This window comes from Haliotis rufescens, unplaced genomic scaffold, assembly GCF_023055435.1.
Source record: "Haliotis rufescens isolate VD_foot unplaced genomic scaffold, xgHalRufe1.0.p SCAF_11, whole genome shotgun sequence".
In the NCBI taxonomy this organism is placed as follows: domain Eukaryota; kingdom Metazoa; phylum Mollusca; class Gastropoda; order Lepetellida; family Haliotidae; genus Haliotis; species Haliotis rufescens.
In genome coordinates this window covers 19,920,038-19,940,242 of record NW_025963791.1, presented here as the reverse complement: position 1 = coordinate 19,940,242, position 20,205 = coordinate 19,920,038, and the positions used below count along the sequence as shown (strand labels likewise).

General features: G+C 42.4%; 1 protein-coding gene across 3 annotated transcripts in view; it reads right to left on the bottom strand.

The window, feature by feature from the left end:
• LOC124137248 (carbohydrate sulfotransferase 15-like) overlaps positions 1-14,152 on the bottom strand; it is a 30,990-nt gene extending 16,838 nt beyond the window's left edge. The window contains exons 1-3 of one of the 3 annotated variants that reach the window (XM_046503476.2): positions 13,995-14,152; positions 12,415-12,552; positions 7,917-8,080 (exon numbers count right to left, since the gene is read on the bottom strand). Coding sequence is in view for 1 of the 3 variants with exons in the window: in XM_046503474.2 (XP_046359430.2) it covers positions 1,811-1,886 (76 nt within the window). In the remaining 2 variants the exon portion in view is untranslated. Of the gene's footprint in view, positions 1-1,810; positions 3,326-7,916; positions 8,081-12,414; positions 12,553-13,994 lie in introns of those variants that run through there. The other 2 variants (XM_046503475.2, XM_046503474.2) reach the window with 2 other exon arrangements.
• Positions 14,153-20,205: the final 6,053 nt, after the last annotated feature.

Genomic DNA, 20,205 nt, shown 5'->3' with positions numbered 1-20,205 from the left:
TACCAAATTTACACATTGATCAATGCATAAATTGATGAACAATGGACCCGATGAGAAATCCCAATTGTTTCAGCGGAGAACTCCATGTGGTATAAGTTTGTTTTGTTTGTTTGTTGTTTAACGCCGCACTCCGCAATTTCCCAGCTATATGACTACAATATGTAAATAATCGAGTCTGGAGCAGACAGTCCAGTGATTGACATCATGAGCATCGATCCACGCAATTGGGATACGTGGACATGCATCAACCAACTCTGCAAGCCTGACCTCCTGATCCCGTTAGTCGCCGTTTAGTCGCCGAAAACCTATTCTATCCCCGGATTTTGAAAAACAGTGTCGGTTGTCAGCTTAACGCTGGCACAGGTCATACACGTATACTGCCATGGTGAAACAACGAGCACAGGTGTCTGAACCAGTATAATAATACTCATAATATATGCTCAAAACCAGCGGATCCTGACACGGCAAAGGGACACAATACAACGAAGCAAATGATAGCCCTTTAGCAAAGGGGAAGACATTGTACATTGTCTTACCGCGTGTGTTTGTTTGCTTGATGGGGCGGTCGGGTAGCCTAGCGTTTAAAGCCTTTGTTCGTCACGCCGAAGACCCGGGTTCGATTCCCGACATGGCAATATTGTGCGAAGCCCATTTCTGGCATCCCACGACGTGATATTGCTGGAATGTTGCTAAAAGCAGCGTAAAACCACATTCACTCACTTGCTTGTCAAACCCAGCTATATGACGGCGGCGCCTTACCTCGTACACAGACAAGTATATACAGTAAACTACGGTTATAACGAACACGCTTATAACATACTGACGGATCTAACGAACTAACGTTTTAGTCCCGACTATTTGCTGTAGTTATGCTGTACATATGCTTATAACGAAATACGGTTATAACGAACTAAAATTAGTAGTCCCTTTGAGTTCGTTATAACCGTAATTCGTTATAAGCATATAAAAAGCATAACTACATCAAATAGTCGGGATTAAAAAGTTAGTTCGTTAGGTCCGTCAGTTCGTTACAAGCGTGTTCGTTATTACCGTAGTTTACTGTACATTACAAACCATGAAACACAAGCACACCATGACATTCATGAACGCGTTCCTACACGACGGTTAAGGGGTAATAACAGTGACAAGCCAGTTTCCATATTTATAAAGAGATATCAGCCAAAAGCAGAGTTGGCTGTACGATTCAGACTATGTAATGAGCATGTGTTTGTGATTCACCATCAAATAGGGATGATACCAGATGTTCGCGAACAGCTGAGGTATCCTGCAACACTGGTGGCATCTTCCCTAAAACGTTTTGAAAGTTTTACTGAGGTTTTGAACGTTGTAACCTTGATCAAACAATTTCTGCGCAAGAGTCTTATGACGCTTTTTTTACTTCTTGGTACAAAGATCATGCTACATTGTACCTCAGAAGTTGTGAAATATATAATAATAACTACAGATTTATAAAGCGCTGGTATCCAGTTCGAAGAACTGCTCAAAAGCGCTTCATTTGAGTCTACACACAAAATAAAATAACAATTTTATTTTTTATAAATGGTAACACTGAAGGCTGGAGCTGCAGGAATATTGCTCTACATGAAGGGAAAATGTACTGTTGGCATTCGTCCGCCACGATCAAGGTTATTGTGGCCCTGTTCAGATAATTCTTGTAATGCTTAAGTAAGGGTACAGTTCCCTTCTCCCTTCACATTACGTACATTGTGGGTTGTGTACATGACCAAAGTGGTATTACCAGAGTATTGTTTAGTATAATAGTTTGGAAAGAAATACATAAGGACGATACCTCTTTGGTAGACTAACGTAGTGTTGGCGTAGTGTCTCTTCATGGTGAGGGATGACATTGAGGCGCCGAATAACATGCATGAATGCTTCCTATCGTGACAGTTGTCTGATAATCTATAATATCAAGTCGTGTATAGTTTCCGTGCTATTCCTTTCGTCGACAACATCAGGTGAAAGAAGCATTGATTAGTATCGACAGGCAACACTTGTTTTAAAATCACGTAGATGCCTAGCGCGGGGTATATGATATGGCACAGCGACTATCTTGCCCGTTGACTATGCTTTTGCTTCAACACAATTCCAGGTATTCTGACACAACCATGCGGACGTTTTATAAACTTTGAATGATTTTCACTCCAGTGGTGTTTCAATTTCGGTTTAGAGTTCAAGGTGTAGGTGTTTCTTTCCAAAGCTGTATTGGTTCTATTGTCTTTAGTTTTCACAGTGCACGATTCTGTTGTCTTTGGGGTTTCACAGTGCAAGATTCTGTTGTCTTTGGGGTTTCACAGTGCAAGATTATGTTGTCTTTGGGGTTTCACGGTGCAAGATTATGTTGTCTTTCGGGTTTCACAGTGCAAGATGCTGTTGTCTTTCGGGTTTCACAGTGCAAGATTATGTTTTCTTTGGGGTTTCACAGTGCAAGATTCTGTTGTCTTTCGGGTTTCACGGTGCAAGATTATGTTGTCTTTCGGGTTTCACAGTGCAAGATGCTGTTGTCTTTCGGGTTTCACAGTGCAAGATTCTGTTGTCTTTGGGGTTTCACAGTGCAAGATTCTGTTGTTTGGGGTTTCACAGTGCAAGATTCTGTTGTCTGGGGTTCTCACAGTGCACGATTCTGTTGTCTGGGGTTTCACAGTGCAAGATTCTGTTGTCTTTCAGGCTTCACAGTGCACGATTCTGTTGTTGAAGGTTCTGATGTCTTCCAGATTCCACAGATTCATGGTTCAATGTTATGAAGTTTTTCTTCAAAGATTCAAACGATTAGCTGACAAATAAAATGTGTTGTTATTTCGCTTTCCCCGATTTGAAATTAATATTCCAAAGTTGTCTTTAGTCGATTATAGCTTGAATCAATGTGTCCATCTACCAGGATTTAATGATCAAAGTGACTGCAATGTGATGACTTCGGGTTGGCGTTCATCTCGCTGCACGCCGGACTCACATCTGATGCTTTAAAGGAAACAGCAGGCATTCCCCCCTAAATGTCCGCTCTTAAGCTGTGTATGTGATCCCTCTTCAAAAATATCACATTGATCGTTATGTCGTCTCCAGTTTCTCAATTGATCTCAATATCCAGGTCTTCCTCAGGCAGGTAAACGTCTCCCATCACAAGATGATATGCTCCAGAGGCAGACATAGATGTCTCAGATGCGAGATACGTAGATATCTCAAATACATTTAACCTTGTATCGCAGTCACATAGTCTTCACATAATGGACTCCAGGCATAGATCTCCTGTCTCTCCGGGCCCTACAGTGTCTGTCTATACAACGTGACGCTAGCTGTGTACACTAAACCATTAGTCTGTGAGTTATCAGCTGCCAAATAAATGTGTGATCAGCCGTTCTGTTTAATGTATAGGGATACGGTATATTTTATCTCAAGGACAGCCGATTACCATAAATACTCGCGATCATAGATGAATTTTGAAGGTTTAATGCATTTCATTAAATTGGAATACATATCATTATACTTCACGTAAATGAACAATACCTGATGGCAACACATGTTCTGATTGACTCACTATGATAGTCAGCTGTTTTCCAGGTATATGGTTTTACATACTGTAGTAGTTAAATGAGAAGCTGAACGTTACTGCGGCCGCTTGTAAATATTCCAGTCTGAACCGACCAGTCAGTTGACATGTAATGGTCCACCGCTGTGGCCACAATTACTGCACCCTGTCCAGAGTGGTTTTAATTAGGACAATGGCTGTCTCGTCTCATGTTAATGTTTAAATACATTTTCCAATTTAATTCAACATAGAAACGTTCTTGCAAGAATGCATTTGCTATAATTGTTTTACAGTGACGTGATATATGATTGAAACTTGCCTTCATAACAATTTCTGACACTACTTCAGACAACACCATTAACACCCTAAAGGTACCATGGACATTTATATCGCAAATTGCGGAGCCATATAAAACCATGCGCTGGTCGAACCTGGACCGGTTCGAAAGTGTAAAGTGCGATGCAGTCAAATCACATAGGAATGATGATCGGCCGTTCATGAATATATAAACCACTGACGGCCCTGGTGGTCACTAATTCAAATAATATGAAACATCTACAACCGTTTTGTTGATTAAGGGCATGAAGAGATGCATAAGAACATATTCAGCCAGAAATCCCAACAGTGACCCTATAACCTTTTAACTGTAGGTGGGTCGGTCGGGGAGCCTAGTGGTTAAAGCGTTCGCTCGTCACATCGAAGACCCGGGATCGATTCCCGACATGGGTTCAATGTGTGAAGCCCATTTCTGGTATCCCCCGCCGTGATATTGCTGGAATATTTCTACAAGCGGAGTAAAACAATACTCACTCACTTTAACTCTAGGTCGTAGTGAAGTAGATAGCGCGTCTGCCCGGAGAGCGGCAGGTTGGTGGTTCGATCTCCACGTCATACCAAAGGATGGTACTTGTTCCTGTCGCTCGACATAAAGGTGATAAAACAAGGGTCGAGTCGGAGTCAGTATTATGTGTCTCAGTGGGGTATCCGTGGTAAACTGTGGCTTGGTATTTCAGTAGGTGAGCTTTATAATACGGGCATAAGTACACGCAACCAAACCCCCCCCCCCCCCCCAACCCCCAACACGCACACACACACGCACACACACACACACACACACACGCACGCACGCACGCACGCACGCACGCACGCACACACATGCATACACGTCGCTAAAGAAGTGCAATAATCTTGAACCCCCATTTCACCTCACCTTAACTGTCGGTGCCAGATGCACGAATTTATTTAAACATAGACGAATAATTGAAGCCATGGTTAAACTTCCATACAAGTACAGCATAGCAGTATTAAAACCCACTTGGATTTTACCCCACGAAAATACCCAAAACAGCCATGTTCAGACCAATACATTTGAAGCTGATCTCTACGCGTACGCTGTCGTGTGTCTAGAAAGTATGCCTTCCAAAGTCATATGATCCTTGGTGACACAAATTGACCGACTGTGCACAAAAGGTGAACTACACACCTCATTCAGCAGATCCGCAGGCCCAGCCTCGAGGGATTCAGATATAATCATCTTCACAACACATGCTTACAACAACCAAACAGATTATAAAAGATCAAGATTTCCATGATAGCATACACGTTATCACTGTCATGTCTGAACTCTTCCCGTGTCAGCATGTCACATAAACATGTTCACTAATTTATCGGTCATACAGTTATGTACCAAAACTGTAATTAAAATCACCAAAAAAAAATATAAACGTTTTTCATGAAACTTCGACATATGGAGATTACAATAAATTTAAATGTGTTGGTGGGGCATGGTAGACCTTTCATTTAGTAAAAGAATGTTCCATATTTCTATGGGTAGATTAATCTTTCTACTGCCACCAACCACATAACATGTTCACCAATTTATCGGACATACAGTTATGTGCCAAAACAGTAATTAAAATCACCAAAAGAAAAGATTTAAACGTTTTTCATGAAACTTCGACATATGGAGATTACAATAAATTTAAATGTGTTGGTGGGGCATGGTAGACCTTTCATTTAGTAAAAAATGTTCCATATTTCTATGGGTAGATTAATCTTTCTACTGCCACCAACCACATAACATATTCACCAATTCATCGGAGATACAGTTATGTGCCAAAACTGTAATTAAAATCACCAAAAGAAAAGATATAGACTTTTTTCATGAAACTTTGACATATGGAGATTACTATAAATTTAAATGTGTTGGTGGGGCATGGTAGACCTTTCATTTAGTAAAAAATGTTCCATATTTCTATGGGTAGATTAAAAAATCTTTTTACTGCCACCAACCACATAACATATTCACCAATTTATCGGACATACAGTAAATTTAAATGTGTTGGTGGGGCATGGTAGACCTTTCATGTAGTAAAAAAATGTTCCATATTTCTATGGGTAGATTAATCTTTCTACTGCCATCAACCACATAACATGTTCACCAATTTATCGGACATACAGTTATGTGCCCAAACAGTAATTAAAATCACCAAAAGAAAAGATTTAAACGTTTTTAATGAAACTTTGACATATGGAGATTACAATAAATTTAAATGTGTTGGTGGGGCATGGTAGACCTTTCATTTAGTAAAAAATGTTCCACATTTCTATGGGTAGATTAATCTTTCTACTGCCACCAACCACATAACATGTTCACCAATTTATCGGACATACAGTTATGTGCCCAAACAGTAATTAATATCCCCAAAAGAAAAGATTTAAACGTTTTTTTATGAAACTTTGACATATGGAGATTACAATAAATTTAAATGTGTTGGTAGGGCATGGTAGACCTTTCATTTAGTAAAAAAATGTTCCATATTTCTATGGGTAGATTAATCTTTCTACTGCCACCAACCACATATCATGCTCTATTGCTGCAACTAGCTCGAAACACCTGTGTACTGAATCGTTTAAAAACGTTACTCTGAACGAATTATGCATAGCGTGAGTTTATTCTTGAATAAATTAGCTTTGCATGAAGTGTTACATAGTGGTGAACGTCTATTCATGTGACAATTGTTTCCTCTTTTCCTTTCTGCGTATATAAATCAATGACAGCATTCTGCTTTGTAGCTAACCGCAGTCACTGAGACCTTTCATATATCGATCTAACTGCACGACAATATTTTGAACAAAACACCAACAACGTCGCAACGATTCATCGGCATAAAAACCCATCTTGAACACAGCCAGCGTGTATCTATGAACCGCACAGGACCACAAGTCTTTTAAATGCGGAGGACCAGATGGGCGTGAAGCAGCAGTCAGTATTTGTAAAATCAACATCACTTACAAGAAGTATGCGTGTGTATACGTGCGCGTACCATGTGCGGGACAATGGCAGGCTTGTGTCGTGATGTGACCGACCCCAGCATCAGAGCTCGTGTGGTTGGTACTTCTCACCTCACCTTCCACACATTACGATACACCAGGCAATCTATATAAGACCCATGTGTAGTTTCCATGACTAATATATGGTAGATAAGGTGACGTGAGGTGAGGTGAAATGGGGTTTAACGTCGCGTCCAAGATTATTGCACTTATATAGCGACGTGCATGTACGTGTGTGTGTTTTGTGTGGCTGCTTGTACTAGTCCGGACTGATGCCGATTTATAGTGCTAGCTCACTGAGATACCATGCCGCAGTTTAACATGAATACCCCACTCAGACACAGTATACTGACTCCGAGCCGACCAGTCCTTGTTTTAGCCCCTTAATGCCGAGCGCCAGACAGGGTAACAACAAGTACCATCTTTTAACGTCTTTTGGTATGACGCGGCCGGGGATCGAACCCCGGACCTTCCGCTCTCCGGGCGGACGCTGTACCACTAGACCACGGGTAGATAAGGGGCTAGTTAGTAGTGCCCACTCCATCTTGGTTTAGTCTCCCTGCATATACTTCGCATAAATAACTCAATCTTTCAGTGGCTCAGAATTTTGACGGCCAAGTGGTCAGAAGATATATGCAGTAAACGCAAGTGTAATTTATCGTGTTGCTTATTCATATATATAACTACCTTACAGTTGAATACAAATAAATATTTTCAAAACTTTTCAATAGTTTACATAGTTAAGAAATCTTTAATAATGAAACTACCTCTGCTTCACGTCAAGGGATTTTAGTTAAATAAAACAATGAGAAAAATAAAACATCGGTAAATCTATGGTTATGACCTGCGACAGTCCTGCTACAATCGCTGTATAGAACCAAGGAACGAACATGTATGTGGTACTGGGAAGAGAGAAGGGAATCCTGACGAGGTTCAACATCGAGCCATGACAAGCGGATTAGTTTCCTCCAACTTGTGCCTGCTCAAACAACAAGTCAAAGAGCCCCTGTTATCAAATACTAAACATACAAAATGTTACCTGGGTCATGTTTCTGTACTGGAGATCTACTTGGCGCGTGAGACACGGTACGTCAAGGCGTCCTCGACAGCAGGGAGTCAGTCAAGGCTACATATTTAATACCAATGCTTTCGAGACGAAGGCGAACCTAGGGATCAATGCGCTTGAGATGACAGGGCTAAAATCTGGACGGAAGAAAGGAGAACCGATCGATTTATCGGAAACAGGCGTCTGTTACTGCACTGAATCAAATGTTAGTGTAGCAGCGCGTTGTACACCCACATATGTAGCAGTGTGTTGTATATACACATATGTAGCAGTGTGTTGTATATACACATATGTAGCAGCGTGTTGTATAAACACATATGTAGCAGCGTGTTGTAAATACACATATGTAGCAGCGTGTTGTATACACATATATAGCAGCGTGTTGTATACACACATATGTAGCAGTGTGTTGTAAATACACATATGTAGCAGTGTGTTGTATATACACATATGTAGCAGCGTGTTGTATACACACATATGTAGCAGCGTGTTGTAAATACACATATGTAGCAGTTTGTTGTATATACCCTAAGTAGCAGCGTGTTGTATATACACATATGTAGCAGCGTATTGTATATCGGCCATATGTAGCAGTGTGTTGTATATACACATATGTAGCAGCGTATTGTATATACACATATGTAGCAGTGTGTTGTATATACACATATGTATCAGTGTGTTGTATATACACATATGTATCAGTGTGTTGTATATACACATATGTAGCAGCGTGTTGTAAATACACATATGTAGCAGCGTGTTGTATACACACATATGTAGCAGTGTGTTGTATATACACATATGTAGCAGCGTGTTGTAAATACACACATATGTAGCAGTGTGTTGTATACACACATATGTAGCAGTGTGTTGTATATACACATATGTAGCAGTGTGTTGTATATACACATATATAGCAGTGTGTTGTATATACACATATGTAGCAGCGTGTTGTATATACACATATGTAGCAGCGTGTTGTACATACCCTAAGTAGCAGCGTGTTGTATTTTCACATATGTAGCAGCGTGTTGTATATACACATATGTAGCAGTGTGTTGTATGTACACATATGTAGCAGTGTGTTGTATATACACATATATTGCAGTGTGTTGTATATACACATATATTGCAGTGTGTTCTATATACACATATGCAGCAGTGTGTTCTATATACACATATGTAGCAGTGTGTTGTAAATACACACATATGTAGCAGTGTGTTGTAAATACACACATATGTAGCAGTGTGTTGTATACACACATTTGTAGCAGCGTGTTGTATACATACATATGTAGCAGTGTGTTGTATATACACATATGTAGCAGCGTGTTGTATATACACATATGTAGCAGTGTGTTGTATACACATATGTAGCAGCGTATTGTATACACACATATGTAGCAGCGTGTTGTATATACACATATGTAGCAGTGTGTTGTATATACACATATGTAGCAGTGTGTTGTATATACACATATGTAGCAGTGTGTTGTATACACATATGTAGCAGCGTGTTGTATATACACATATGTAGCAGTGTGTTCTATATACACATATGTAGCAGTGTGTTGTATATACACATATGTATCAGTGTGTTGTATATACACATATGTAGCAGCGTGTTGTAAATACACACATATGTAGCAGTGTGTTGTAAATACACACATATGTAGCAGTGTGTTGTATACACACATTTGTAGCAGCGTGTTGTATACACACATATGTAGCAGTGTGTTGTATATACACATATGTAGCAGCGTGTTGTATATACACATATGTAGCAGTGTGTTGTATACACATATGTAGCAGCGTATTGTATACACACATATGTAGCAGCGTGTTGTATATACACATATGTAGCAGTGTGTTGTATATACACATATGTAGCAGTGTGTTGTATATACACATATGTAGCAGTGTGTTGTATACACATATGTAGCAGCGTGTTGTATATACACATATGTAGCAGTGTGTTGTATATACACATATATAGCAGTGTGTTGTATATACACATATGTAGCAGTGTGTTGTATATACACATATGTAGCAGTGTGTTGTATATACACATATGTAGCAGTGTGTTGTATATACACATATGTAGCAGTGTGTTGTATATACACATATGTAGCAGTGTGTTGTATATACACATATGTAGCAGTGTGTTGTATACACATATGTAGCAGCGTGTTGTATATACACATATGTAGCAGTGTGTTGTATATACACATATATAGCAGTGTGTTGTATATACACATATGTAGCAGTGTGTTGTATATACACATATGTAGCAGTGTGTTGTATATACACATATGTAGCAGTGTGTTGTATATACACATATGTAGCAGTGTGTTGTATATACACATATGTAGCAGCGTGTTGTAAATACACATATGTAGCAGCGTGTTGTAAATACACATATGTAGCAGCGTGTTGTAAATACACACATATGTAGTAGCGTGTTGTAAATACACACATATGTAGTAGCGTGTTGTAAATACACATATGTAGCAGCGTGTTGCATATACACATATGTAGCAGCGTGTTGTATACACACATATGTAGCAGCGTGTTGTAAATACACACATATGTAGCAGCGTGTTGTAAATACACATATGTAGCAGCGTGTTGTAAATACACATATGTAGTAGCGTGTTGTAAATACACACATATGTAGCAGCGTGTTGTAAATACACATATGTAGCAGCGTGTTGTATACAGACCTATTATGTGACTGACATTTCAACATCAATCAGCTAGGTGGAGGCTAGACAAAACGCCAAGGACCGATTTAATGATTAAATGAATTAGACACGAGTTACTCAACTAAGGGGGCGGTCGGTAATCTTAGTGGTTAAAGCTTTCGCTTTCGCTTCCCGACATAGGTACAATGTGTGAAGCCCATTACTGGTGTCCCCCGACGTGATGGTACGTGCTGGAATATTGCTAAAGGCGGCGTAAAACCATTCTCACTCACTACTCAACTAAGTGTTCCTTTGCGGTTATGTATAAATTTCGAAATGGAGAATCAATAGCGAAAAAAGAGGAATCAACATAGGTTCTACACAAACCTTTTCGTCATTGCTATGTTACATTACGCTGCTTAAAGTATGGTATCGACAGTGAGCTCTGAATTGCCACATTGCTATTATCAACTATATCATTTAAACTGACACAGAACAGGGTGTAATGCGTTGTACTTTGACTGGACGTTTAGCTTGTATAATTATCATATAACGGCTAGTGTTATCCATGAGATAAACAAATCCGATAAACTAGGTATCCCGATCCGATAAATATGCAAATGAGGTCGACTTGAAGGAACTACTTTTAAGTTCCATATATCGATGCATTGCATTTTTTCTCAATAAACTATTGACTAACGTTCCTAATATCTTCAGATGTGTGGGGGTTTTTTTTAAAAAGAACATGTGAAACCGTGTTTCTGTCGACACATATGAATGAAAGTTATTTGGTACTATATCCTAAAATGGCCGGTTCACTCAGTCATTGTGTTCTTGCGCGGTTTCGGACGTCAATTCATTCTGTGGTTTAAGAAGGCACTTATATGATAAGGAGATTATTTCCCTCGTGTATTTTCGTATCAAAATGTACATAATGCTCGCCAATTTGTATTCCTGATAAAACGCTACGTATTTAGATGTGGGCCGTAGAATTCCGTAGATTTTAAATCAGTTGTCCTCTTCATTAATGTTTAATCTTGCGGAAACTCACCAGAATGTATCGATCATTAGTTCCTGTGTCGTACATTTCTGATAAACAACGGTAGCATTCACATCTTAACATATCTAAAAGATCACCATGGCAGCCTGAACATATCACCATGGCAACCTGATCACATCACCCAACAACCTGATCATATCACCATGACAACCTGATCACATCACCATGGCACCCTGAACACATCACCACGACAGTCTGAACAATCACCATGGCAACCTGATCACATCACCTCAACAACCTGATCATATCACCATGACAACTTGACCACGTCACCACGGCAGACTGATCGCATCACCATAGCAACCTGGTCACATCATCATGGCAGCCTGATCACAACTGCCATCAACGAATGACATCAACGCGGAGATGCAGACAGCAAGTATAAGCGAGCTGCGCATATATGCTTCAGTGTCGTGCTATTGTTTCCAGGTTAACCAAATACACCGTGAGCGTGACGGATTCCCCAGCCTCTCTCGGACCAGTACAAACACACACACAATGGAGAATGTGGTTGAGATAGACTCGACGTGCGTCCCACTACAAGCCTGCCACTGTGTAGTAATGATGGGGGGTGTAGCATCTGTGTGGCAAAGTCATAAATGTCAATGTCACTATTATTCACTTATCCCATTACCGCACGATAGCCATCACATAGATATGCACGGGCCAATATGCTACAACGATCTGGAATACATTACATCCCTTACAATTGTACATCATGACCTACCTTGTCAATGCCTCCCTTGTGAAATGCTGATGTCGTATGTCAAGCGAGGGTCACCTCAGCTTTGTCAAACTGCCCGAGGGTGCGAGCTGCGCCCCCCTTCGCGCGCCTCACTTGAAGATACCTGCCAGTCACGGGCCTCTGGCGATACCAAGGAACAGGTTTCAATTGACGAGGTATGACATATCCCCGGGATCATTACAGGTTATTATCATGTCTGGATCCACACGTAAACATTGCCTTTATTGACCTGACTATACCCGCGGCTCATTTCATTGTTTTTTTACAACAGATAGAACATTCACTGTATAATAATATTGCCTGTGTTTGGTGATAAGAGAGAGCGAGTGCGTACCGTATCGCACACTAATGTGCTTCCATTGTGTGAAATCAAAAGAATAACGCCATCATGGCTATCTATTTCAATGGTACTCGGCGGTTACTTTCGGCGCAGCTGTATTTCTTTCCCACATGTATTACTTGTTGAATACTGCATATTGAAAGACCATGTACAATTGGACAAAGGATGGGGAAAGTGGACGTTGAAGAAGAATACATTTAGTTTCAGTATTGATACATTGGGGCATCACAACCAGCGAAATGGAAGGACGCATGTATTACAATACATACCGTCAACATAATACTGTTACATAACATAAACCCTTGAAGTTGCATGTAATTTGCATATACTGATAAACACCAACCCCCCCCCCCCCCCCCCCCCCACCACACACACACACACACACCCCACACACACCACCACCACCACCACCACACACACACCTCTACACACACATACCTCCACACACACCTCCACACAGACCTCTACAAATACCTCCACACACACATCTACCTCCACACACACCTCTACACACACACATACCACCACACACACCTCTACACACACATACCTACATACACACAGTCACCTACCTCCACACACACACATCTCTACACACACACCTACCTCTACACACACACCTACCTCCACACATAACCTACACACACACACACACAGACACACACACAGAGACCTGCTCCCCCCCCCCACACACACACACACAAACATACACCTATCTACACACACACACACACACACACACACACACACACACACACACACACACACACCACCACCACCACACACACACCTCTACACACACATACCGCCACACACACCTCCACACAGACCTCTACACATACCTCCACACACACACACCTACCTCCACACACACCTCTACACACACCTACCTCCACACACACCTCTACACACACACATACCACCACACACACCTCTACACACACATACCTACATACACACAGTCACCTACCTCCACACACACACCTCTACCTACCTACACAAACATACACCTATCTCCACCTATCTCCAATTACACACACACACACACACACACACACACACACACACACACACACACACACACACACACACACACACACACATAACCTGTGTGTGATTCTTGCTGTGTGTCACATATGCTGTCACAGTCATTATCACAGCCTGTAAATGTCGCGCATGACACGTGACTCTTCTTGTAGGTGAGTAATAGCCTGTGTCTTACCTGGGTTTGTAATCTCCCCCGAGCGAGCGTTACGGTGCCTCCCGCCAAGTATCTAGCTTTACAACCCGATGTCGTTCACACTCTCAGAGTCAATATTGTCAGTAAATGTACAGCTGACTCCAAGACTATCTAATACGATCTAACCAACCATGGTTGATAAATTAACCCTTTGTCTCATAGCCGTCATCATGAGGATAGACATGGAATGTTGTTCACATCGAGTAGATGTCGAGTTCAGTGATGACAAAACGTCTTTCTCAGTGTATGCGACACCCTTTATGCGTCCTAAGTGTGTGAGAATTGGTTTGATGTTTTGGCAGTAGTCGTGCCAGAATCGCTGCTTACTACTTAGCTGGTTAAACCATCCTGTGAAATGTGTACTGCCTGAAGTGGATTTTTGCCATGCACGAGGTAGCTTTCCACGCTGTGTGCTCATGAAATATTCATGCGCCGAGACAATAAATGGTTTCATTGAACAAATTAGCGATATCAGCCTCCAAAGCCTCTTCATCATCTGTTTGGTGATTGAGAATATATGTGCTGTTTTTTCAACATTTAATCAATATGTTAACATGGTCCAATTGGGATTGTGCGGAAACGTCACTGACTATTTTCATAAATGTTGTGTTCAGATTCCAATGCCTGAATGATGAATCAGTCAGCTTGTCCAGCAGTTGGTCCAGTCGGCTTGTCCAGCAGTTGGTCCAGTCAGCTTGTCCAGCAGTTGGTCCAGTCGGCTTGTCCAGCAGTTGGTCCAGTCAGCTTGTCCAGCAGTTGGTCCAGTCGGCTTGTGCAGCAGTTGGTCCAGTCGGCTTGTCCAGCAGTTGGTCCAGTCGGCTTGTCCAGCAGTTGGTCCAGTCGGCTTGTCCAGCAGTTGGTCCAGTCGGCTTGTCCAGCAGTTGGTCCAGTCTGCTTGTCCAGCAGTTGGTCCAGTCAGCTTGTCCAGCAGTTGGTCCAGTCAGCTTGTCCAGCAGTTGGTCCAGTCAGCTTGTCCAGCAGTTGGTCCAGTCAGCTTGTCCAGCAGTTGGTCCAGTCTGCTTGTCCAGCAGTTGGTCCAGTCAGCTTGTCCAGCAGTTGGTCCAGTCAGCTTGTCCAGCAGTTGGTCCAGTCAGCTTGTCCAGCAGTTGGTCCAGTCAGCTTGTCCAGCAGTTGGTCCAGTCGGCTTGTCCACCAGTTGGTCCAGTCGGCTTGTCAAGCAGTTGGTCCAGTCGGCTTGTCTAGCAGTTGGTCCAGTCGGCTTGTCCAGCAGTTGGTCCAGTCGGCTTGTCCAGCAGTTGGTCCAGTCAGCTTGTCCAGCAGTTGGTCCAGTCAGCTTGTCCAGCAGTTGGTCCAGTCAGCTTGTCCAGCAGTTGGTCCAGTCTGCTTGTCCAGCAGTTGGTCCAGTCAGCTTGTCCAGCAGTTGGTCCAGTCAGCTTGTCCAGCAGTTGGTCCAGTCAGCTTGTCCAGCAGTTGGTCCAGTCAGCTTGTCCAGCAGTTGGTCCAGTCGGCTTGTCCAGCAGTTGGTCCAGTCGGCTTGTCCAGCAGTTGGTCCAGTCGGCTTGTCCAGCAGTTGGTCCAGTCAGCTTGTCTAGCAGTTGGTCCAGTCAGCTTGTCCAGCAGTTGGTCCAGTCAGCTTGTCCAGCAGTTGGTCCAGTCGGCTTGTCCAGCAGTTGGTCCAGTCAGCTTGTCCAGCAGTTGGTCCAGTCGGCTTGTCCAGCAGTTGGTCCAGTCGGCTTGTCCAGCAGTTGGTCCAGTCGGCTCGTCCAGCAGTTGGTCCATGCTGGATAACAGAGTAATGACATGAACGCCAACCAACGACGGAAGAAACCATACAGGCATCAGTAGAAACCAAACTAGTGACGTCGGTAGAAACCATACTAGTGATGTCAGACGAAACCATGCTAGTGACGAAAGTAGAAACCATACTAGTGACGTCAGTAGAAACCATACTAGTTACGTCTGTAGAAATCATACTAGTGACGTCAGTAGAAATCTTACTAGTGACGTCAGTAGAGATCAGATGAGAGACGTCAGTAGAAACCATACTAGTGACGACAGTAGAAACCATACTAGTGACGTAAGTAGAAATCATACTAGTGACGTCAGTAGAAACCATACTAGTGACGTCTGTAGAAACCAGATTATATATGTCAGTAGAAACAATACAAGGGACGTCAGTGGTAACCAGATTAGTGACGTCAGTAGAAACCATAAAAGGGATGTCAGTAGAAACCATACTAGTGACGTCAGTAGAAACCATACCAGTGACATCAGTAGAAACCATACTAGTAACGTCAGTAGAAACCATACTAGTGACGTTAGTAGAAACCATACTAGTGACGTCAGTAGAAACCATACTAGTGACGTGAGTAGAAACCATACTAGTGATGTTAGTAGAAATCAGATGAGTGACGTCAGTAGAAACCATACTAGTGACGTGAGTAGAAACAAGATTACTGACGTCAGTAGAAACCAGATGAGTGACGTCAGTAGAAACCATACTAGTGACGTCAGTAGAAACCATATTAGTGACGTCAATAGAAACCATACTAGTGACGTCAGTAGAAACCATACTAGTGACGTCAGTAGAAACCATACTAGTGACGTCAGTGGAAACCAGATTAGTGACGTCAGTAGAAACCAGATAAGTGACGTCAATAGAAACCAGATAAGTGACGTCAGTAGAAACCATACTAGTGACGTGAGTAGAAACCATACAAGTGACGTCAGTGGAAACCAGATAAGTGACGTCAGTGGAAACCAGATTAGTGACGTCAGTAGAAACCAGATAGGTGACGTCAGTAGAAACCATACTAGTGACGTCAGTAGAAACCAGATTAGTGGCGTCAGTAGGAACCAGATTAGTGACGTCAGTAGAAACCATACTAGTGACGTCAGTGGAAACCAGATTAGTGACGTCAGTAGAAACCAGATAAGTGACGTCAGTAGAAACCAGATAAGTTACGTCAGTAGAAACCATACTAGTGACGTCAGTATAACCAGATTAGTGACGTCAGTAGAAACAAGATTAGTGACGTCAGTAGAAACCATACTAGTGACGTCAGTAGAAATCATACTAGTGACGTCAGTAGAAACCATACTAGTGACGTCTGTAGAAACCAGATTACATATGTCTGTAGAAACAATACAAGGGACGTCAGTGGTAACCAGATTAGTGACGTCAGTAGAAACCATACAAGGGACGTCAGTAGAAACCATACTAGTGACGTCAGTAGAAACCATACCAGTGACGTCAGTAGAAACAATACTAGTGACGTCAGTAGAAACAATACTAGTGACGTCAGTAGAAACCATACTAGTGACGTCAGTAGAAACCATACTAGTGACGTGAGTAGAAACCAGATTAGTGACGTCAGTAGAAACCAGATAGGTGACGTCAGTAGAAACCAGATAGGTGACGTCAGTAGAAACCAGATAGGTGACGTCAGTAGAAACCATACTAGTGACGTCTGTAGAAACCAGATTAGTGGCGTCAGTAGGAACCAGATTAGTGACGTCAGTAGAAACAATACTAGTGACGTCAGTGGAAACCAGATTAGTGACGTCAGTAGAAACCATACTAGTGACGTCAGTAGAAACCAGATTAGTGACGTCAGTAGAAACCATACTAGTGACGTCAGTGGAAGCCAGATAAGTGACGTCAGTAGAAACCAGATAAGTGACGTCAGTAGAAACCAGATAAGTTACGTCAGTAGAAACCATACTAGTGACGTCAGTATAACCAGATTAGTGACGTCAGTAGAAACCAGATTAGTGACGTCAGTAGAAACCATACTAGTGACGTCAGCATAAAACCTGAGTAGTGACGTCAATGGAAACCAGATTAGTGACGTGAGTAGAAACCATACTAGTGACGTCAGTAGAAACCAGATTAGTGACGTCAGTAGAAACCATACTAGTGACGTCAGTGGAAGCCAGATAAGTGACGTCAGTAGAAACCAGATAAGTGACGTCAGTAGAAACCAGATAAGTTACGTCAGTAGAAACCATACTAGTGACGTCAGTATAACCAGATTAGTGACGTCAGTAGAAACCATACTAGTGACGTCAGTAGAAACCAGATAAGTTACGTCAGTAGAAACCATACTAGTGACGTCAGTATAACCAGATTAGTGACGTCAGTAGAAACCAGATTAGTGACGTCAGTAGAAACCATACTAGTGACGTCAGCATAAAACCTGAGTAGTGACGTCAATGGAAACCAGATTAGTGACGTGAGTAGAAACCATACTAGTGACGTCAGTGGAAACAAGATTACTGACGTCTGTAGAAACCATACTAGTGACGTCAGCAGAAACCTGAGTAGTGACGTCAATGGAAACCAGATTACTGACGTCTGTAGAAACCATACTAGTGACGTCAATAGAAACCATACTAGTGACGTCAGCAGAAACCATACTAGTGACGTGAGCACAAACAAAAACTATAGTGACGAGAGTAGAAACCCTAGTGACGAAGGTGAAGCCACAGTGCTTACAACGGAAACCGAAAGTCCCCATGCCAGTTCGTATAATCTTATGTTAACTACGGAGATTCACACGGAATGGTTTCGGATATATGGCCACAAGGGAGTAATTAGATCTCTCTTGGCGTAAACGAAGCCCCGTACAACGTTATTCCTGATCGTGAGATGTCGCTGCGGTGTTTGTTTTGTGCGTGTTTACCTATATCTTGACGTACCGCAGGTCACAGCCGGAACAATCACTCACGGGTTATGTCACTGTTCACATGGCATGTGACCGCCTCCGTGGTCTAGTGGTAGAGCATCTACCCGGAGACCGGATGGTTAGGGGTTGGAACCCCGGCCGCGTCATGCTAAAAGACGTTAACAAATAGTACATGTTATTACCCTGCCTGGCGCTCGGCATTAAGGGGCTAAAACAATGAGTGGTCGGCTCGGAGTCAGTATACTGTGTCTGAGGGGGGCATTCATGTTAAACTGCGGCATGGTATCTCAGTGAGCTAGCACTATAAATTCAGCATAAGTCCGGACTGGTACAAGGAGAGACACACACACACACACACACACACACACACACACACACACACACACACACACACACACACACCCTGTGGCGAGTAGTTACGGAGTAGATCATAGTGAACAGACCTAATGTTTTAGGCCATATGGCCCACAATGTCAGCAACGACTTCGAGTTCAGATGAGAGCATAAGAAACCAACAAGACTAGTGTGACCCACCTGTTCGGGTCTTACACAGAACATGTACTGTAATACTGCAAGGCGCTGACCCTGAGATCACTCTAGGAAATATATTCGCCTTCCACGTACTGGTGTTGCGTCAACGTCCATGTGTATTCCTGTCGACACTTGTGTGTTCCCGTCTCAGGGCCAGCGTATCTTGTATGCCCATCAGGGACACCGTTGCGCAAGTTAACACAACAGCAAAACCAATGTCGTATAATGGAGAAACAATATTTGTGTTCTAAATGCAGAAATATTGTTTCAAAACGCCGAGCAAAAAATAGCTGCTATCGAGTGCACCCATGTGCATTTTGCGAGGCCGAATTGACTTAATGCAAGTTGACGTGATTGTGCAAGCGGGGTTCGTGTTGCCGGTGCCTTCTACGTGTGCCTATTCTAGGGAAGTCTAATGAACGCTGGAATTCAAGGCGTCTTAATAATACACACCATGTCCACGCCGCATTTCACGTCAAACGGGGAAAAAATAAAACAAACTTTGAATTATGTGACAATGCATCAATTTACTTCCCATTCTCTAATCCATTAGCTTCAAGTGCAGGAATTTCAAATACTTACAGGTGAGGTGAAATGGTGTTTAACGTCGCGTCAAAGATTATTGCACTTATATAGCGACGTGCATGCACGTGTGTGTGTTTGTGTGGCTGCTTGTACTAGTCCGGACTGATGCCGATTTATAGTGCTAGCTCACTGAGATACCATGCCGCAGTTTAACATGAATACCCCACTCAGACACAGTATACTGACTCCGAGCCGACCAGTCCTTGTTTTAGCCCCTTAATGCTGAGCGCAAGACAGGATAACAACAAGTACCATCTTTTAACGTCTTCTGGTATGACGCGGTCGAGGATCGAGCCCCGGACCTTCCGCTCTCCTGGCGGGCGCTCTACCACTAGACCACGGAGGCGGTCCAAATACTTACACCAGCGTATAGGTTTCATATAGCATTGCTTAAAAGGTGCATGTAAAATATAAAACAAAAAGTGGAA